This window comes from Sphaeramia orbicularis, chromosome 19 (assembly GCF_902148855.1).
Source record: "Sphaeramia orbicularis chromosome 19, fSphaOr1.1, whole genome shotgun sequence".
NCBI lineage: Eukaryota > Metazoa > Chordata > Actinopteri > Kurtiformes > Apogonidae > Sphaeramia > Sphaeramia orbicularis.
Window position 1 is genome coordinate 17,227,277 of NC_043975.1, and position 14,258 is coordinate 17,241,534.

Consider the following 14,258-nt stretch of genomic DNA (forward strand, 5'->3'; position numbering starts at 1 on the left):
CGATTTACTGGCGTATCTGAATAAAACAGAACCACTAAGAACAATAGTAGATCCACCTGTGTTTTCCTGTTATGACAAGTCAAAAAATCTGCAGTGAGGGAGATTTATTACAGTCAGAACAGGTTAACTGTGGGATAACCTGGCTTCATTTTCCTCCCTTTTTAATCACTGTCAGGATACATGAGATGAAACGGTATCTGAGGTTGAGAAATCACCTACTGTTTCAAATGTTGAGCAAAAAGCATAAATCAAATCCGCTGCTCCACGATTAAATACATTTTAGACATTAGGACGCTTCAGTTTTTTGACAGACTAATAAACATTTATGATTCATTGGTTTTGTTCCAATATTACACATACTGCAGTACTCATACTCTACAGGTGCTGCTCTCTCCCTTTTTTTTTTTTTTTTACAAGGCATCATTAATTGCACATCACATCCGTTGGCACAAATAAGTAAATCAACTTTATTCAGAGGAAGTCTAATGTCAGTGTAAATTATCACCGATGCTAGCACCACTGTAACACATAAATGCACATTGTAAAGAAAATCAAAACAGAATAAACAGATAAGAAATATTGAAGATGGTTAGTATTTGAGGTTACATTGTCATGTCGGAAAATGCCAAAGATTTCCATCAGTCTGTGGAAAGTAATACATTCAGAGGAAGTGAGGAGGAAAAATTACATTTTAAGTATATTTTAATAACCTCACCAAAATTGAGAGGAGAATAGCTTTATTTGAAATGATTTACTGACCCCAAATATATGCACTGAGACATTAGAAAGTAAACGACACAACCTAATGCACGTGATATTATAAGATGTGTACAGATAACACACCATTTTTAACTGGCATGTTGTCTGTACGCATTATAAGTTTTCCGTGTGTATATTTACACTGCGTAAAATACCACGCGATTAGCGGTTAGGGTTTACGGATATGTAAACCGGAGATTTTGGTGTACAGGGTGGGGAAGCAAAATTTACAATATTTTGAGGCAGGGATTGAAAGACAGTGTATGACCAATTAGTTTATTGAAAGTCATGAGAATTTATTTGCCACAAGAAAATTGACATAATAGAAAATGTTTTTATTCTGTGTGTCCTCCTTCTTTCTCAATAACTGCCTTCACACGCTTCCTGAAACTTGCGCAAGTGTTCCTCAAATATTGGGGTTACAACTTCTCCCATTCTTCTTTAATAGTATCTTCCAGACTTTCTTGTAATAGTTTTGCTCATAGTCATTCTCTTCTTTACATTATAAACAGTCTTTATGGACACTCCAACTATTTTTGAAATCTCCTTTGGTGTGACGAGTGCATTCAGCAAATCACACACTCTTTGACGTTTGCTTTCCTGATTACTCATATGGGCAAAAGTTTCTGAAAAGGTATGGATAATAGTGTTAGGTATGATTATGACATCAATATATGTTTGGTTTGAAACAATTGACGTAGTGCCTGCTGAGAAAAAACAACTAAATGTTCATTGTAAATTTTGCTTCCCCACCCTGTACATTGACGCGCTATCAAATGGCGTTGACTAACACACGAAAGGATGAAAATGCGTACATATAGCACGCCAAATCCCATAAGAACTGGCGTGACATACAATGCGATTTCATGAGATCAGTCTGTAACGTAAACATTTTCCACCAGTTTGGTCGGTGCATAAAAGCATCTGAATTACAGATATTAAAAAACCTCATTAGCAGAGTTCTAAGAAAATGTGGTTTTTCGTCAAATAGACCCGAGTATTTAGTGAATATTATGAATTCCTCATGTTTGTTCACACTAATATATAGTCAAATATAAAGTTCAGTTCAAATCAGTTCAATTCAGTAAGATTATTATGGATGAAATTCTGGAACACCAACGGTTAAAATTAAAATTGGCCAACTGGCACCCTACAAGGAACTTTTTTCAGGGGAAGTTTGGGGTTGAGGAAAAGTTTTTAATGTGATAATTTCAACAGAAATGTAACAAGGTTTATCAAAAACCTGGATAAATCGAAAGTTCCTGGTAAATTTCTAGTGGTGGAAAATGGGCTAAAGATGAACTGAATTGATTTTAAAGTCTAAACCGTTCATGGTGGCCAAAGGTCAAAGTTCACAGTCAGTCATAACCTCAAAAACACATTTTACTATCACGACATGGTCATTTTTTTTTTTGTTTGGTCTAGACATGAGAATAAAGGCATTTTAATGCTTAAAGAGAGTGCCTTGGAGTTTTCTTTCTGTTTGTTATCTACTTCATGAAACCCTTTTCCAAACAGCACCTCAAACAAACTGTTTTTCTGGGTCCTAGAAGCAATCCTTCCTATGATTTTTTGCACATTTTTGTTTTGTTTTTAAAGTACCTGCAACTGCGAAAAAAGATACTTACAGGTGTTTACATACACTACATCATCTCATGTTTGTTTAAACCGACAGTGGAGTCATTGTTACTAGAACTGAATGCCATATTGCAAAAATGGCCCCAATGCAACTCTATAAAATTCTCATATTTGTCCATTAAACTGAAAAATTCCACTGGTTCCAGTTTTTTGTTGCAGGAACATCACGGGTGTTGATTTGTAGGGTTTTATGAAAATGTGAAAAACATATTAACTGCTATAAAGTTGCTTCTTTCTCCATGACTTTATATGTGAAAACAGTTTTTAGGGCCACAGACTTGGAAACTGCAGTACTGCGCTTTGGCCACTAGACCAATTTTGCTGTCAGCGGTTCATCCTGACTAAGCTGCTGACAGCGAACTACTGATGCACTGCCAAATGTTTTCGGGTGAAACTTGCACTGTAGGACATTTTTTCAAGATATGTGAGGACAAGTATGTGATAGATGGAACAAATGGTGCACCAAACAATGGAACAATCTGTACTGAACAGGACCGGACAAATTCGTTAAACTTCTACGATTAATCACACTTACTGTCGTGACCTCTGGGATCCCGCAATGGAAACCGAAACACAATAAATACTGTTTGATCTTGTTTCAGATCTACACTGACAATAAAATGTAGGTTTTATGTGACAGTGAAGCAAAAATAATTCATTCCAATATGATGATTGAGGGTAAAACTCTCAGACAGACACGTCTGATAAAGACGCTCAGAGACTCCGGTTGCCCCCGACTGCTCCTCGTCCCCCATCCGAGGCAAAGATGGTTATCAGCCTGGATGTAGGCGGTGTGTTTTAACCATCTCCTGACAGGCGTGGAGCTGTAATATGACTGCTCCAATCATATTGCAGAGCCCAGCAGCTCTGTTGAAAGGCAGGAATGCCTCTGTGTAGTGTTAAGGTACAGCTGAGCCCCCAGCATGTTCTTTAATGAAACTGATCTCCTGCCATGTGCCAATCAACACCTCAGGTTTCAGTCCAACTCATTTTGCACGAATATCACTGATAAGTTATTGGTAAAACTCCAGATAAATTTGTAATGCTAGTGTATTCATTTGTTACTTTCACTTCAGTGCTTTCAGCCTGCCTAAACAAATCCAAATACTTTATTTCCCTGAATATTTTGTTCCAAGAAATGTGTCTGAATTCATTTATTAGTGTACTAGTTTCACTCCGGTCAGTGCTTCCTAAATCAGTGATTCTCAGCTGGTGGGTCACAAGCCCATTTTCAGTGGGTCGCGAGTTTTTGTCTGGGCAAAAAATAATGTTAAGAACAAATCTCGTGCTTTATTTTTTATGGAGCTGAGCGCTACCCATTCACACTCCTCAACAGTAGGTGGCGGTAATGCGCTGTAATGCAAATTAACATCACACATTTCCCAGCGTAAAAGAAGACCCAAAAGTTTTTATTCATATCGCAGTGAAACTCACGTATGACAACTACATAAGTATAATTTTACCTACATTAAAGAGAAAAACCTCAGTGTGTTTAATTCTTGAAGAAGTAACTGAAAGCACTTTTAATTTTTTGACTGAGTGTTCATTTTTGGTTTTGGTGAAATAGTACCTAATTTAGCGGTAACATTAATCACATTCCCTAGGTTTCAGTCCAACTAATTTTGCGCAAATATAACTGATAAGTTATTGGTAAAACTCCAGATATAATTTGTAATGCTAGTGTATTCATTTGTTACTTTCGCTTCAGTGCTTTCAGCCTGCCTAAACAAATCCAAATACTTTATTTCCCCGAATATTTTGTTCCAAGAAATGTATCTGAATTCATTTATTAGTGTATTAGTTTCACTCCAATCAGTGCTTCCTAAATCAGTGATTCTCAACTGGTGGGTCGCAGGGTTTTGTCTAAGCAAAAAATGTTAAGAAACAAATCCCGTGCTTTATTTTTTATGAAGCTGACTGCCGCCCATTCACACTCCCCAACAGTAGGTGGCGGTAATGTGATGTAATGATAATTAACACAGGACATTTCACAGCATTAAAGAAAACCCAAAAGTTTCTATTTAAATTATGGCGAAACTCAGGTATGACAACGACTACATCAGATTAGGAGTGCTACGGTACAAGTCGAACCATTGTACCGTTCACCCGTCATGGTTTGGTATGAGCATGTACAGCTCATTTATCATTTTCAAATGACATTTCCAGACTACTCACATTTATATTAGAGCTTTGCAAGACGACTGACTGATGACTGAGGAAATTCTACTGTCATTGTTTGGAGCCGATGCGGAACCTGTCTAAAGCAGGACGCGACAGAATCCGTCTAGAGCCGGACACGGAGCACAGCCCTTTTATTTCCAACTACCCTTCTGAATATTAACATTAGTATCCAAATTAGTAAAACCTCCTCTGTGGTCTGTTGTTGCCATGTTTGTTGTTATTGACTTTCTTCTCCTTCTTCTCATAAAACTTTACTCTTCTTCATGGTATTTGGCCAGTATGTTAATTAAAAGCGGTGCCCTCTGGTGGATTGATTGAAAAACACTCAGTCCAACATAAATGACTGATGGAAGTATGAAGGCAGTGACACGTGACAATCCTACTATAATGGACGTTCTGTGTCCGGCGTGTCTTTATCCGGTGCGTGTCCCGATGTTGCAGCACGGGAGGGCGTACGGGTGCAATGACGCCGTTGCACCACGGGAGGGAGCTATCATACGATGGCACCACGGGTACATGCTGCTAGTGTTAGAAATGGATGAACCTATTTACGTACGTAAAGAAAACATAAATGAGCCTTAAGACTCTCCATCAGCAACCACTTATGTTTTGGCGCACAGCTGGGCTCCAATGGGCCTCTGAATCCAAACTGTACTGCACCATGAATCATGACTTAAGAACCGCAATACATACTGAACCGTGGATAACCTGTACCGTTGCATTCGTACATCAGATGTGGTTTTACCTTCATTAAGGACAAAAACCTCAGTGTGCTTAATTCTTGAAGAAGTAACTGAATGCATTTTTAAGTTTAAACTCGGTGCTCATTTTTGGTTTTGGTTTTAAATGTACTCAATTTAGCGTTAACATTAAACACACTGCTATAATTAGCATCAGCATCTATTGGTATGTTTGGTTTGTCATTAAACTGACATACATACAGTGACATTCTGTATTTTCTCAGGTTCAAAACTCACCATCTTTTTATTAAATAAATTTGAGAAGTTTAACTTTTATCAGTTTGGGTTGTGGCTTGTCATTGAGGGGTGATAGTGGGTCCTGATGCCAGACCAGTTGAGGACCACTGGTCTAAATGATACATGTTCTTTGTGTTTCGGATACTTTGTAGCAAGGTTCTAATAGTTTTGGATTGTTCATTATAGTTTAGTTTTATTTAGTTTTGACTTTATTTTCCTCTAATTCAGTTAGTTTTAATTTGTTTTTAGAGCAGGTTTGCTAGTTTTTATTAGTTTTCCTTTTCTTCTAAATGCTTAGTTTTAGTTCAGTTTTAGTATTAATTTTAGTTTTGTCGTATCTTATATCTTCTTCTCTGTTGTATTCAAATAAATCCCAGACAGGACTCTGCTGCTTTCTCCCAACTTTAGTCTCCATGTTTCCAGGTAGAGTGGGGACCAGAAGATGACTGTAAACCACAAGTGACCACAGGTGATAGACCGTGAAGTACCATATGGTGCCACTAGCTAAAATTGCCAGAGTGAAATAAATCAATTTTGTATCAATCCGACAATGACAAAGACAAAAACGAAAAGAATTTTATCCGTAATTTTTACATGTTTCAGTTAGCTTTGTAAGCACACAATACAGTTTCAGTTAGTTATCGTTTTTTCTTTTAATTAAAGTTTTTATTTATTTCAGTTAACGAAAATGTTTTTTCAATTCTAGTTTTCGTCATTTTGTTAGTTTTCGTTAACGATAATAACCTTGCTTTGTAGGGGGGGAGACCCTCAGTTTGGCTGATCACTGAGGTACACAGCGGTGAAAACCTCTTGGGAAAGACTGAACGAAGATACCAGATGAAAAATTGTCAGGCTCTTTGAAACAGCTGACCACAGAAGGGACATAGTTGTTTTGTCCCCTGGAAGATGACTATTAGCCAAGAAGTAATAATACACACAATCATTTCTCTTTTCCTTGACACTAACACTACATTCTGTTCCATGAAAGGCCTCAGAAATATTTGTGTACAGATGAAGGGGTCTGACCTGCTGTTCTTTGCTTTTCCTCTGAAGGCTGATGTTGAGCGTTTCTTCTGCCTCCAGCTTGGAACTGGTGCTGCTGATCTCCAGGTCTTTCCTATGAAGAGAATGAGAGTTTAAACACAAAACAAAGGAAAATTAAACAAAATGAAATATATTGTTTCATCTGAACTGTTCACTATTGACCTTCACATGAATATCTCTTTAAAATAAAACAAAAAATCAATAAATAAATGTAATGAAGCACTTTCTCTCTCCTCTGTTAGCTATGATCGGATGAGTTATTGCTAAAATGTTAATGTTTTGAATGATTACTGATTATTGGTTTGGTTGTACACAGTTTCTCCCATTTGAAAGAGTCTGGTTTAGACCAGCTCTAAATGTAATGTGTCATGAGATAACTTTTGTTATGATGTGATATAAATAAATAAAATATAAATAAATTGGATTTGAAATAACTTTAAACCTGCATATGACTTTCATCACCAATTTTTCATCAAATATTTTTGATGAAAAATTATATTTATATAAATTTCTATAAATTTAAATATGTATTTAGTCTGTATAGTTTTAGTTTTTAGGTATTTATTACTATTATTTATTTATTTTTTTTTATTTTATATTGTTTGCTTTTGCACTATCTTGTCTTTTTGCACTATCCTTATACATGTACACTTTTTTTCTTGCACTTTATTCTGTTGCTGCATAGACCGTTAAATTTCCCCATTGTGGGATCAATAAAGTCTAACTAATCTAATATTTAAAAAAAAAAAAAAAAAAAAACATACTAAAGAAGTCCACTATTGCCCAAATGCATTAAATGTAGGAGTGCCACTTTATTTAGGATTGAATTCATTTTGTTTTAGGTTTTACCCACAATATTTTGATGGACAGAGGAAAACTTCACATCTTGTCATGGTAAAATGTACAGCTTTTTCATTCATATTTCTATATTGGAATTATAATCGAGCATATCACCATGGCTCCATAAAATGAAAACAAACAAACAAACAAAAAAACAACAACAACAAAAAAATAAAATGTGGATTACATGAGTTCCCATAAAAACATGTGAGTAAATCAGACTGTGGAATGTTATCAGAAGGATGGAAAAAGAATAACTTGTTCTGCTCATCCTTCAACACTACGATATTAACAGCCACATTTTTGTTCTTAAGGGAATGTTCACATCACGTCATATGAGTCTGCCATGTCAGAATTTAATCAGAAATTTGATTCAATTTCCAATTTTACACCTCAACTCTTTTCACCTCCGCAGACATTATCTGACACAAATCCTTATTATTAGGTGTTTATTGAAATGTACCGACTCCATGTACGGCCTCACACGGTTTTAGACTCAGGCCAATAAAATGATGGTGAATTTTCCGCCGAGCTGATGTGATTGACAGGTTCCATCTTAACATTAACTGTTTGACCCAACACAGCACCTTAGCAACAAGGCGTGTCGCATTTTAATATCATGATCACAGCGAACGAAGGTCACGCAAATACAAAACGCCAATGAAAACAACTTTTAGATTCAGAGCAGAGATGTGGTTGTTCAGGGTTCAGTGTACAATGTGTGTGTGTGTGTGTTTTCTGACAGTCGGTTCTTGTCTTCAGTTGACTGTTGCTTCAAGCTAAAGTGCAACGAATGATTCCATTTGCGCTCATATTACTGAGGACAGATAGAAACATGTTGGGATGTAAGTGAGAGCCTGAGGGGGCGTGCACTTCAAAGTGGAAAGAACTGGACTGTGGAGCCGAGAGGGTACATCTAAACGCCTCCGGGGCTTTTTTTTTTTTTTTTTTTTTTTGCCCCTGGACACGAGCATCAAATCAAAATGTCAAGAAATCCTTTGATTCATCACAGCCGATCTCCATCCACAGAAACAGCCAGACACTTCAAAAATAATCCGACTAAGGAAGATAATATTCCTAAATATAAACAAAGTGACTTGTATTAACCCTACAGTCCGAGAACTCATTCTGTGGCAACTTCTAAATTAATTTTTCTCCACATTTAACTCCTCCAAAGTGATTTTTTTAGGGATTCAGTTAATGCGACATAGTGGAAAGAAAAAACAACAACAACAACAACAAATAAACAAAAGACAAATCAAGCAAGTAAACAAACAAACTAAAAACAATGACAACATCATATTGCAATGAAAAAGATAATAACCGTGAAGAGCAACTAAACAATATGGATTGATTAGGGGCAACAGGTTAACGGGATGGGGGGGTGAATGAAAGTGAGAAAGGGAGAGAGAGAGAGAGAGAGAGAAAGAAAAAATGAGCGTGCGAATAATTATTGTAATAATGGTAATGATAATAACAACAATATACAGTAATAATATTAATAGTCTTATCTGCTATTACTGTGGTGACAGCAGCGGTGGAGGCAGCCACAGTTACAGTAAAAAATGGGTTAAATAATTCAATATTTATAATAATTTATATCAATTCATATAAATCAGAGTTTATATTAATTAATTAAATTAATATGATGCTATTACAACATTATCACACTGCATTTTTCAGTGAAAATCAAGTGTTTCCCTATATTTCATTTACTGATTGTGTATAAGATCAGAATAAATTCAAATAGTATTACATATAAACAGAGAAGTCTGAAGAAAATGTGACTGAATATAAGAATAAGTGTCCGCAATTTGTCAAACTACATGGGTTTTACTGATGAATTAATGTTGCAATGTTTTCATAGACCATATCTGATGACAGTGAAAAGCTGAGACACTACTTTTTTTCAGTGAAAAGCAGGAATTTTCCTATGTTTAATATAGATTACTTTACATTACACTAGATTAGATTATTTTACATTAGATTACATTACATTAGACTACATTAGATTAGATTGCTTAGATTACATTAGATTAGATTTGATTGATTAGATTACATTAGGTTACATTAGATTAGATTACATTAGAATACATTAGATTACATTACATTAGATTTGATTAATTAGATTACATTACATTATATTACATTAGATTAGACTTTATTGATCCCAGAACAGGGAAATTCAGTGGTCAAGGCAGCAGCAGAATAAAGTGCAAGAAAAAAGTGGACACGCATAAGGATAGTGCAAAAAAAACAAGATAGTGCAAAAGCAAACAATATAAAATAAAAAAATAATAATAGTAATAAAAAACTATACAGACTATATTTATTAACAACAGAGGGTCTTGTAGATGTTCAAAAACGCTCAGTGTAAATTCGATGGTTCTTATGTTAAAAGAGAAGAAACTGCAGAAAACGTGACATTTTTGGCAAAATTTAGAATTAAAAACAAGTGTCTACAACCACTGTCATCTGTCAAATCACATGGTTTTTACTGGTTGTAATGTTATAATGTTGCAGAAAATGACACTGTTTTCATGTTTCACTACAGAGGCTCTGAACATCCAAATGGATCATATCTGATGTCGCGGAAAAGCCGAGGAACTGCATTTTACTTGAATTATTTAAATGTATTGATAGGTTTAGTGGTTGTAAAGTTATTAAACACTTTATATCAGTAGATGGTTTGGGTCGCTGGTGGATGTTTAGGTCTTTAAGGGTTAAACAGCAAGACCAAGAAAATCTGCTCACTGACAAATTAAGACACTCAGTTGTATAATTTTGACATAAAATTGATAAATGTGCAAGTTCTGTCACTTGTAAAAGAAGCCAAACAATGTTTTTCTTCTATTAGGATATTATGCAAACCATTGTTATCGCTTCCTACTGATAAAAATCTAATCCATTTTTACCTGGAATTTCTTAAGACAACATCAAGACCAAAAAAAAAAAAGTCTCATTTCCCAGAAACGAGGCATTTTTACTGTCTTGAAATGCATTTTTACAGCATACATGACTGTGTTAGACCTGTAGTCACACGCATGAGTACCACAGGCAGAAAGAATGTGCTATTTTCTCTTTTTTTGTGAGCTAATATACATGTTTATGAGCTGAGTTTATGACACACATCATACTTGGCATAAGTGTATGTTTTCTGACCATATTTTGTTTATATGTTAGTGACTTTTTAACTGACTGCAGGGTATAGTTTGGTTTATATTTATTACATTTGGACTGAAATAATAAAAATCTGATCTAAAACTTCAAAAGAGATAAAACACTTTCAAATCTTTTCGGTTGACATCAGTGACCTGTGTGTAGCATGAACAGATCTGCACATGTGCAAAAGCAACCTGCCATTTCCCCACATCTATCTATCTATCTATCTATCTATCTATCTATCTATCTATCTATCTATCTATCTATCTATCTATCTATCTATCTATCTATCTATCTAGTTCTACTCATTTTGTTGCATTTGTTTGTCATTTTATTCATTTTGTTAATTACATTGCTCTTTTTTGTTCACTGTGGTACTTATTTGTGCTGATTTTTGTTCATTCTCTTTAGTTTTTATTACTTTTATCACTATTTGTTTATTTTCATTGATTTTGCTGCTTGTGTTTGTGCATTTCTGTCGATTTTTTCCCTAATTTTATGTATTTTTTGGTCATTTTGTTGCTTATATTCATCATTTCTATCTATCTATCTATCTATCTATCTATCTATCTATCTATCTATCTATCTATCTATCTATCTATCTATCTATCTATCTATCTATCTATCTATCTATCTGACTTCAATATTTTGTTCTTTTTGTTTATTCTGTTGCTTATTTGTTTGTTTTTTTACTTTTCATTACTTTCTTGAATATTTTGTTCATGTTTTTACTCGTTTTGTTGGATATATTTGGAATTTTTTATTCATTTTGTTAATTATGTTGCTCTTTTTGTTCATTGTGGAACTTATTTGAGCTTATTTTTGTTCATTCACTTCAGTTTTTATTTTTTATCACTTTTTATTCATTATTCATTGATTTTGCTGCTTATGCTTGTGCATTTCTGTCGATTTTTTCCCTAATTTTGTGTATTTTCTTGCTAATTTTGTTGTGTATATTCATCATTTGTATTCACTATCTATCTATCTATCTATCTATCTATCTATCTATCTATCTATCTATCTATCTATCTATCTATCTATCTATCTATCTGACTTCCATATTTTGTTCTTTTTGTTTATTCTGTTGCTTATTTGTTTGTTTTTTTTTACTTTTCATTACTTTCTTGAATATTTTGTTCATGTTTTTACTCATTTTGTTGGATATATTTGTAATTTTTATTCATTTTGTTAATTACGTCTTTGTGTTCACTGTGGAACTTATTTGAGCTTATTTTGTTCATTTGCTTCAGTTTTTATTTTTTTTTTAAACACTTTTTATTCATTTTTAATTGATTTTGCTGCTTATGTTTGTGCATTTCTGTTGATTTTGCCCAAATTTTGTGTATTTTTTGCAAATTTTGTTGCTTATATTCATCATTTGTATTCACTATCTATCTATCTGATTTCAATATTTTGTTCTTTTTGTTTATTCTGTTGCTGATTTATTTGGGTTTTTTTTTTTTTTTTTTTTTTTTTTACTTTTCATTACTTTCTTGAATATTTTGTTCATGTTTTTACTCATTTTGTTGCATAAATTTGTAATTTTTATTCATTTTGTTAATTACATTGCTCTTTTTGTTCATTGTGGAACTGATTTGAGCTTATTTTTGTTCATTTGCTTCAGTTTTTATTTTTTTAAATCACTTTTTATTCATTTGTCCATTGATTTTGCTGCTTATGTTTGTGCATTTCTGTCGATTTTTTCCCTAATTTTGTGTATTTTTTGCTAAATTTGTTGCTTCTATCTATCTATCTATCTATCTATCTATCTATCTATCTATCTATCTATCTATCTATCTATCTATCTATCTATCTATCTATCTATCTATCTATCTATCTATCTGTCTGTCTGTCTGTCTGTCTGTCTGTCTGTCTGTCTGTCTGTCTGTCTGTCTGTCTGACCTTTTGATGAGGTCTTCCAGGCTGGTCCTCATCTTCTCCATCTCCCCCAGACTTTCCTGAGTGGATCGAGTGTCGCCCTCCAGTTTCCTTCGACTCTTCTCCAGTTCGCCGCGCTGATGCCGCTCCTTCTCCAGCTGATACTGAAGCTGAACACCAGCACAAGAAGCAGAAGATATTAAATACAAGCCCCATTCCAATATTGTCTTTTCTATAACTGCCAGTAATCAATAACTCTTAAGGCCATTTATTACAAAATGACCTTTTTTAGACATAAAATTACACGTATTCTGTGTTTTTCCCTTATTTTCCGAGCACTATTGGCTGACAGGGTTACAATTAGGTCAAATAACCCAAGTTTCCATTCCTCATATTACTGTGTTAGTCTGTTGGTTTCTGTTTAATGTTACTCATATTTAATGTAGAGTAAAGATGTTATTTTTAAAGACCTCAGTTACTCATTCATGTTTGAGGATGTTGTCATCTGTTACTAATAATAACAACTTTAATTTACATTTTTAGTTTAGTTTAGATTTGTTTGCTGTATATCTGTGGAATGATCTCCCTCTATATCTACAGTCCATGGACTCTGTTGAGACTTTTAAAAAACATCTGAAGACACGAGCAGACATTTTAATTCCTAACTGACTCAGGGCAGCTACAAACCGATTGCACTTTATGTATTTATCATATTTTAATTGTATTTTATTGTGTTTTTAAAGGGTATTTTAATTGTATTTTGCACTGTGAAGCACTTTGAGACTCTGTCTGTGGAAAATGCTCTAGAAATAAAATGTACTTACTTACTTACACCTACAAATTTATCAGTCCAGTCCTTTTTTTTTTACATTTTACTCTAATATTTAGTGTGCCCCCCCCCCCCCCCCGGCAACAATCACAGCAGAGCATCTTTCTGGCATTGCATCGATGTCTTTTCTGAGAGTTTCAACTCCAATGTCATTCCACGCTCTCAGAAGCTCATTCCAGAGAGTTTCCTTAGATTGTTGCCAAGGGGGGCCACATTAAATATTAGAAAAAAATGTAAAAAAAAAAAAAAAAAAAAGGACTGGACTGATAAATTTGTAGGTGAAATATTCTCACTACCTTTGCCTTTACTTTTTGCAATGGCAAAAAAGTGAAATTCAAGCTCTGGGAAAAAAAATAAGCCACCAGTTTCTTAAGATTTGACAAGTGTTCTAATAGTTTTGCACACCACTGTATTTTACTTCATGTGTTGAGTTTTCATTATTTTTCTCTTACTTTGTTTCAGATTATTTTGGTTGATTAAAGACATAACCTACCGATAGTGACAAAAAAACATATATTGGGACTTCCAGTCATAGCAGCACTCTAAACAGACCTTGTTTCTCGTGCTCTGTTGCTTTACTGAAAATCCTGCATAAAAAATCCTAAATAACGCTAAGGTAGAGACAAGATTTAAAACATAAGAAGAACTAACTAACTTGTTTTATTTATTTATTTGATTTTAATCTTTTTTAATGCTTTTATTAATTTTTATTGTGCTTTTAGTCTTCTGTACAATACTTTGGTCCACTGTGGTTGTTTTAAAGTGCTTTATAAATAAAGTTGGATTGGAACTAAAAGAAAAAAGAAAAAAAAAATGCTAAGAAAAGTAGGAAAAACATACACTGATCTGGAATATCTAATGACTTGCTTGACGCTCAATTTTACAAATGTATTCTCACAGTTGCTTCATAAGTGGAAATTACATACCTGTGTAGTTTCTCTGAGACTACA

At 34.2% G+C, this 14,258-nt stretch overlaps 1 protein-coding gene across 3 annotated transcripts in view; it reads right to left on the reverse strand.

Moving 5' to 3' along the window:
• LOC115410818 (putative uncharacterized protein MYH16) overlaps window positions 1-14,258 on the reverse strand; it is a 130,444-nt gene that overhangs the window by 50,494 nt on the left and 65,692 nt on the right. For all 3 annotated transcript variants that reach the window (XM_030122638.1, XM_030122640.1, XM_030122639.1), the window contains 2 exons: window positions 12,504-12,649; window positions 6,582-6,672 (listed from right to left, as the gene is read on the reverse strand). In XM_030122638.1, the coding sequence (XP_029978498.1) occupies window positions 6,582-6,672; window positions 12,504-12,649 (237 nt within the window). The remainder of the gene's footprint in view (window positions 1-6,581; window positions 6,673-12,503; window positions 12,650-14,258) is intronic.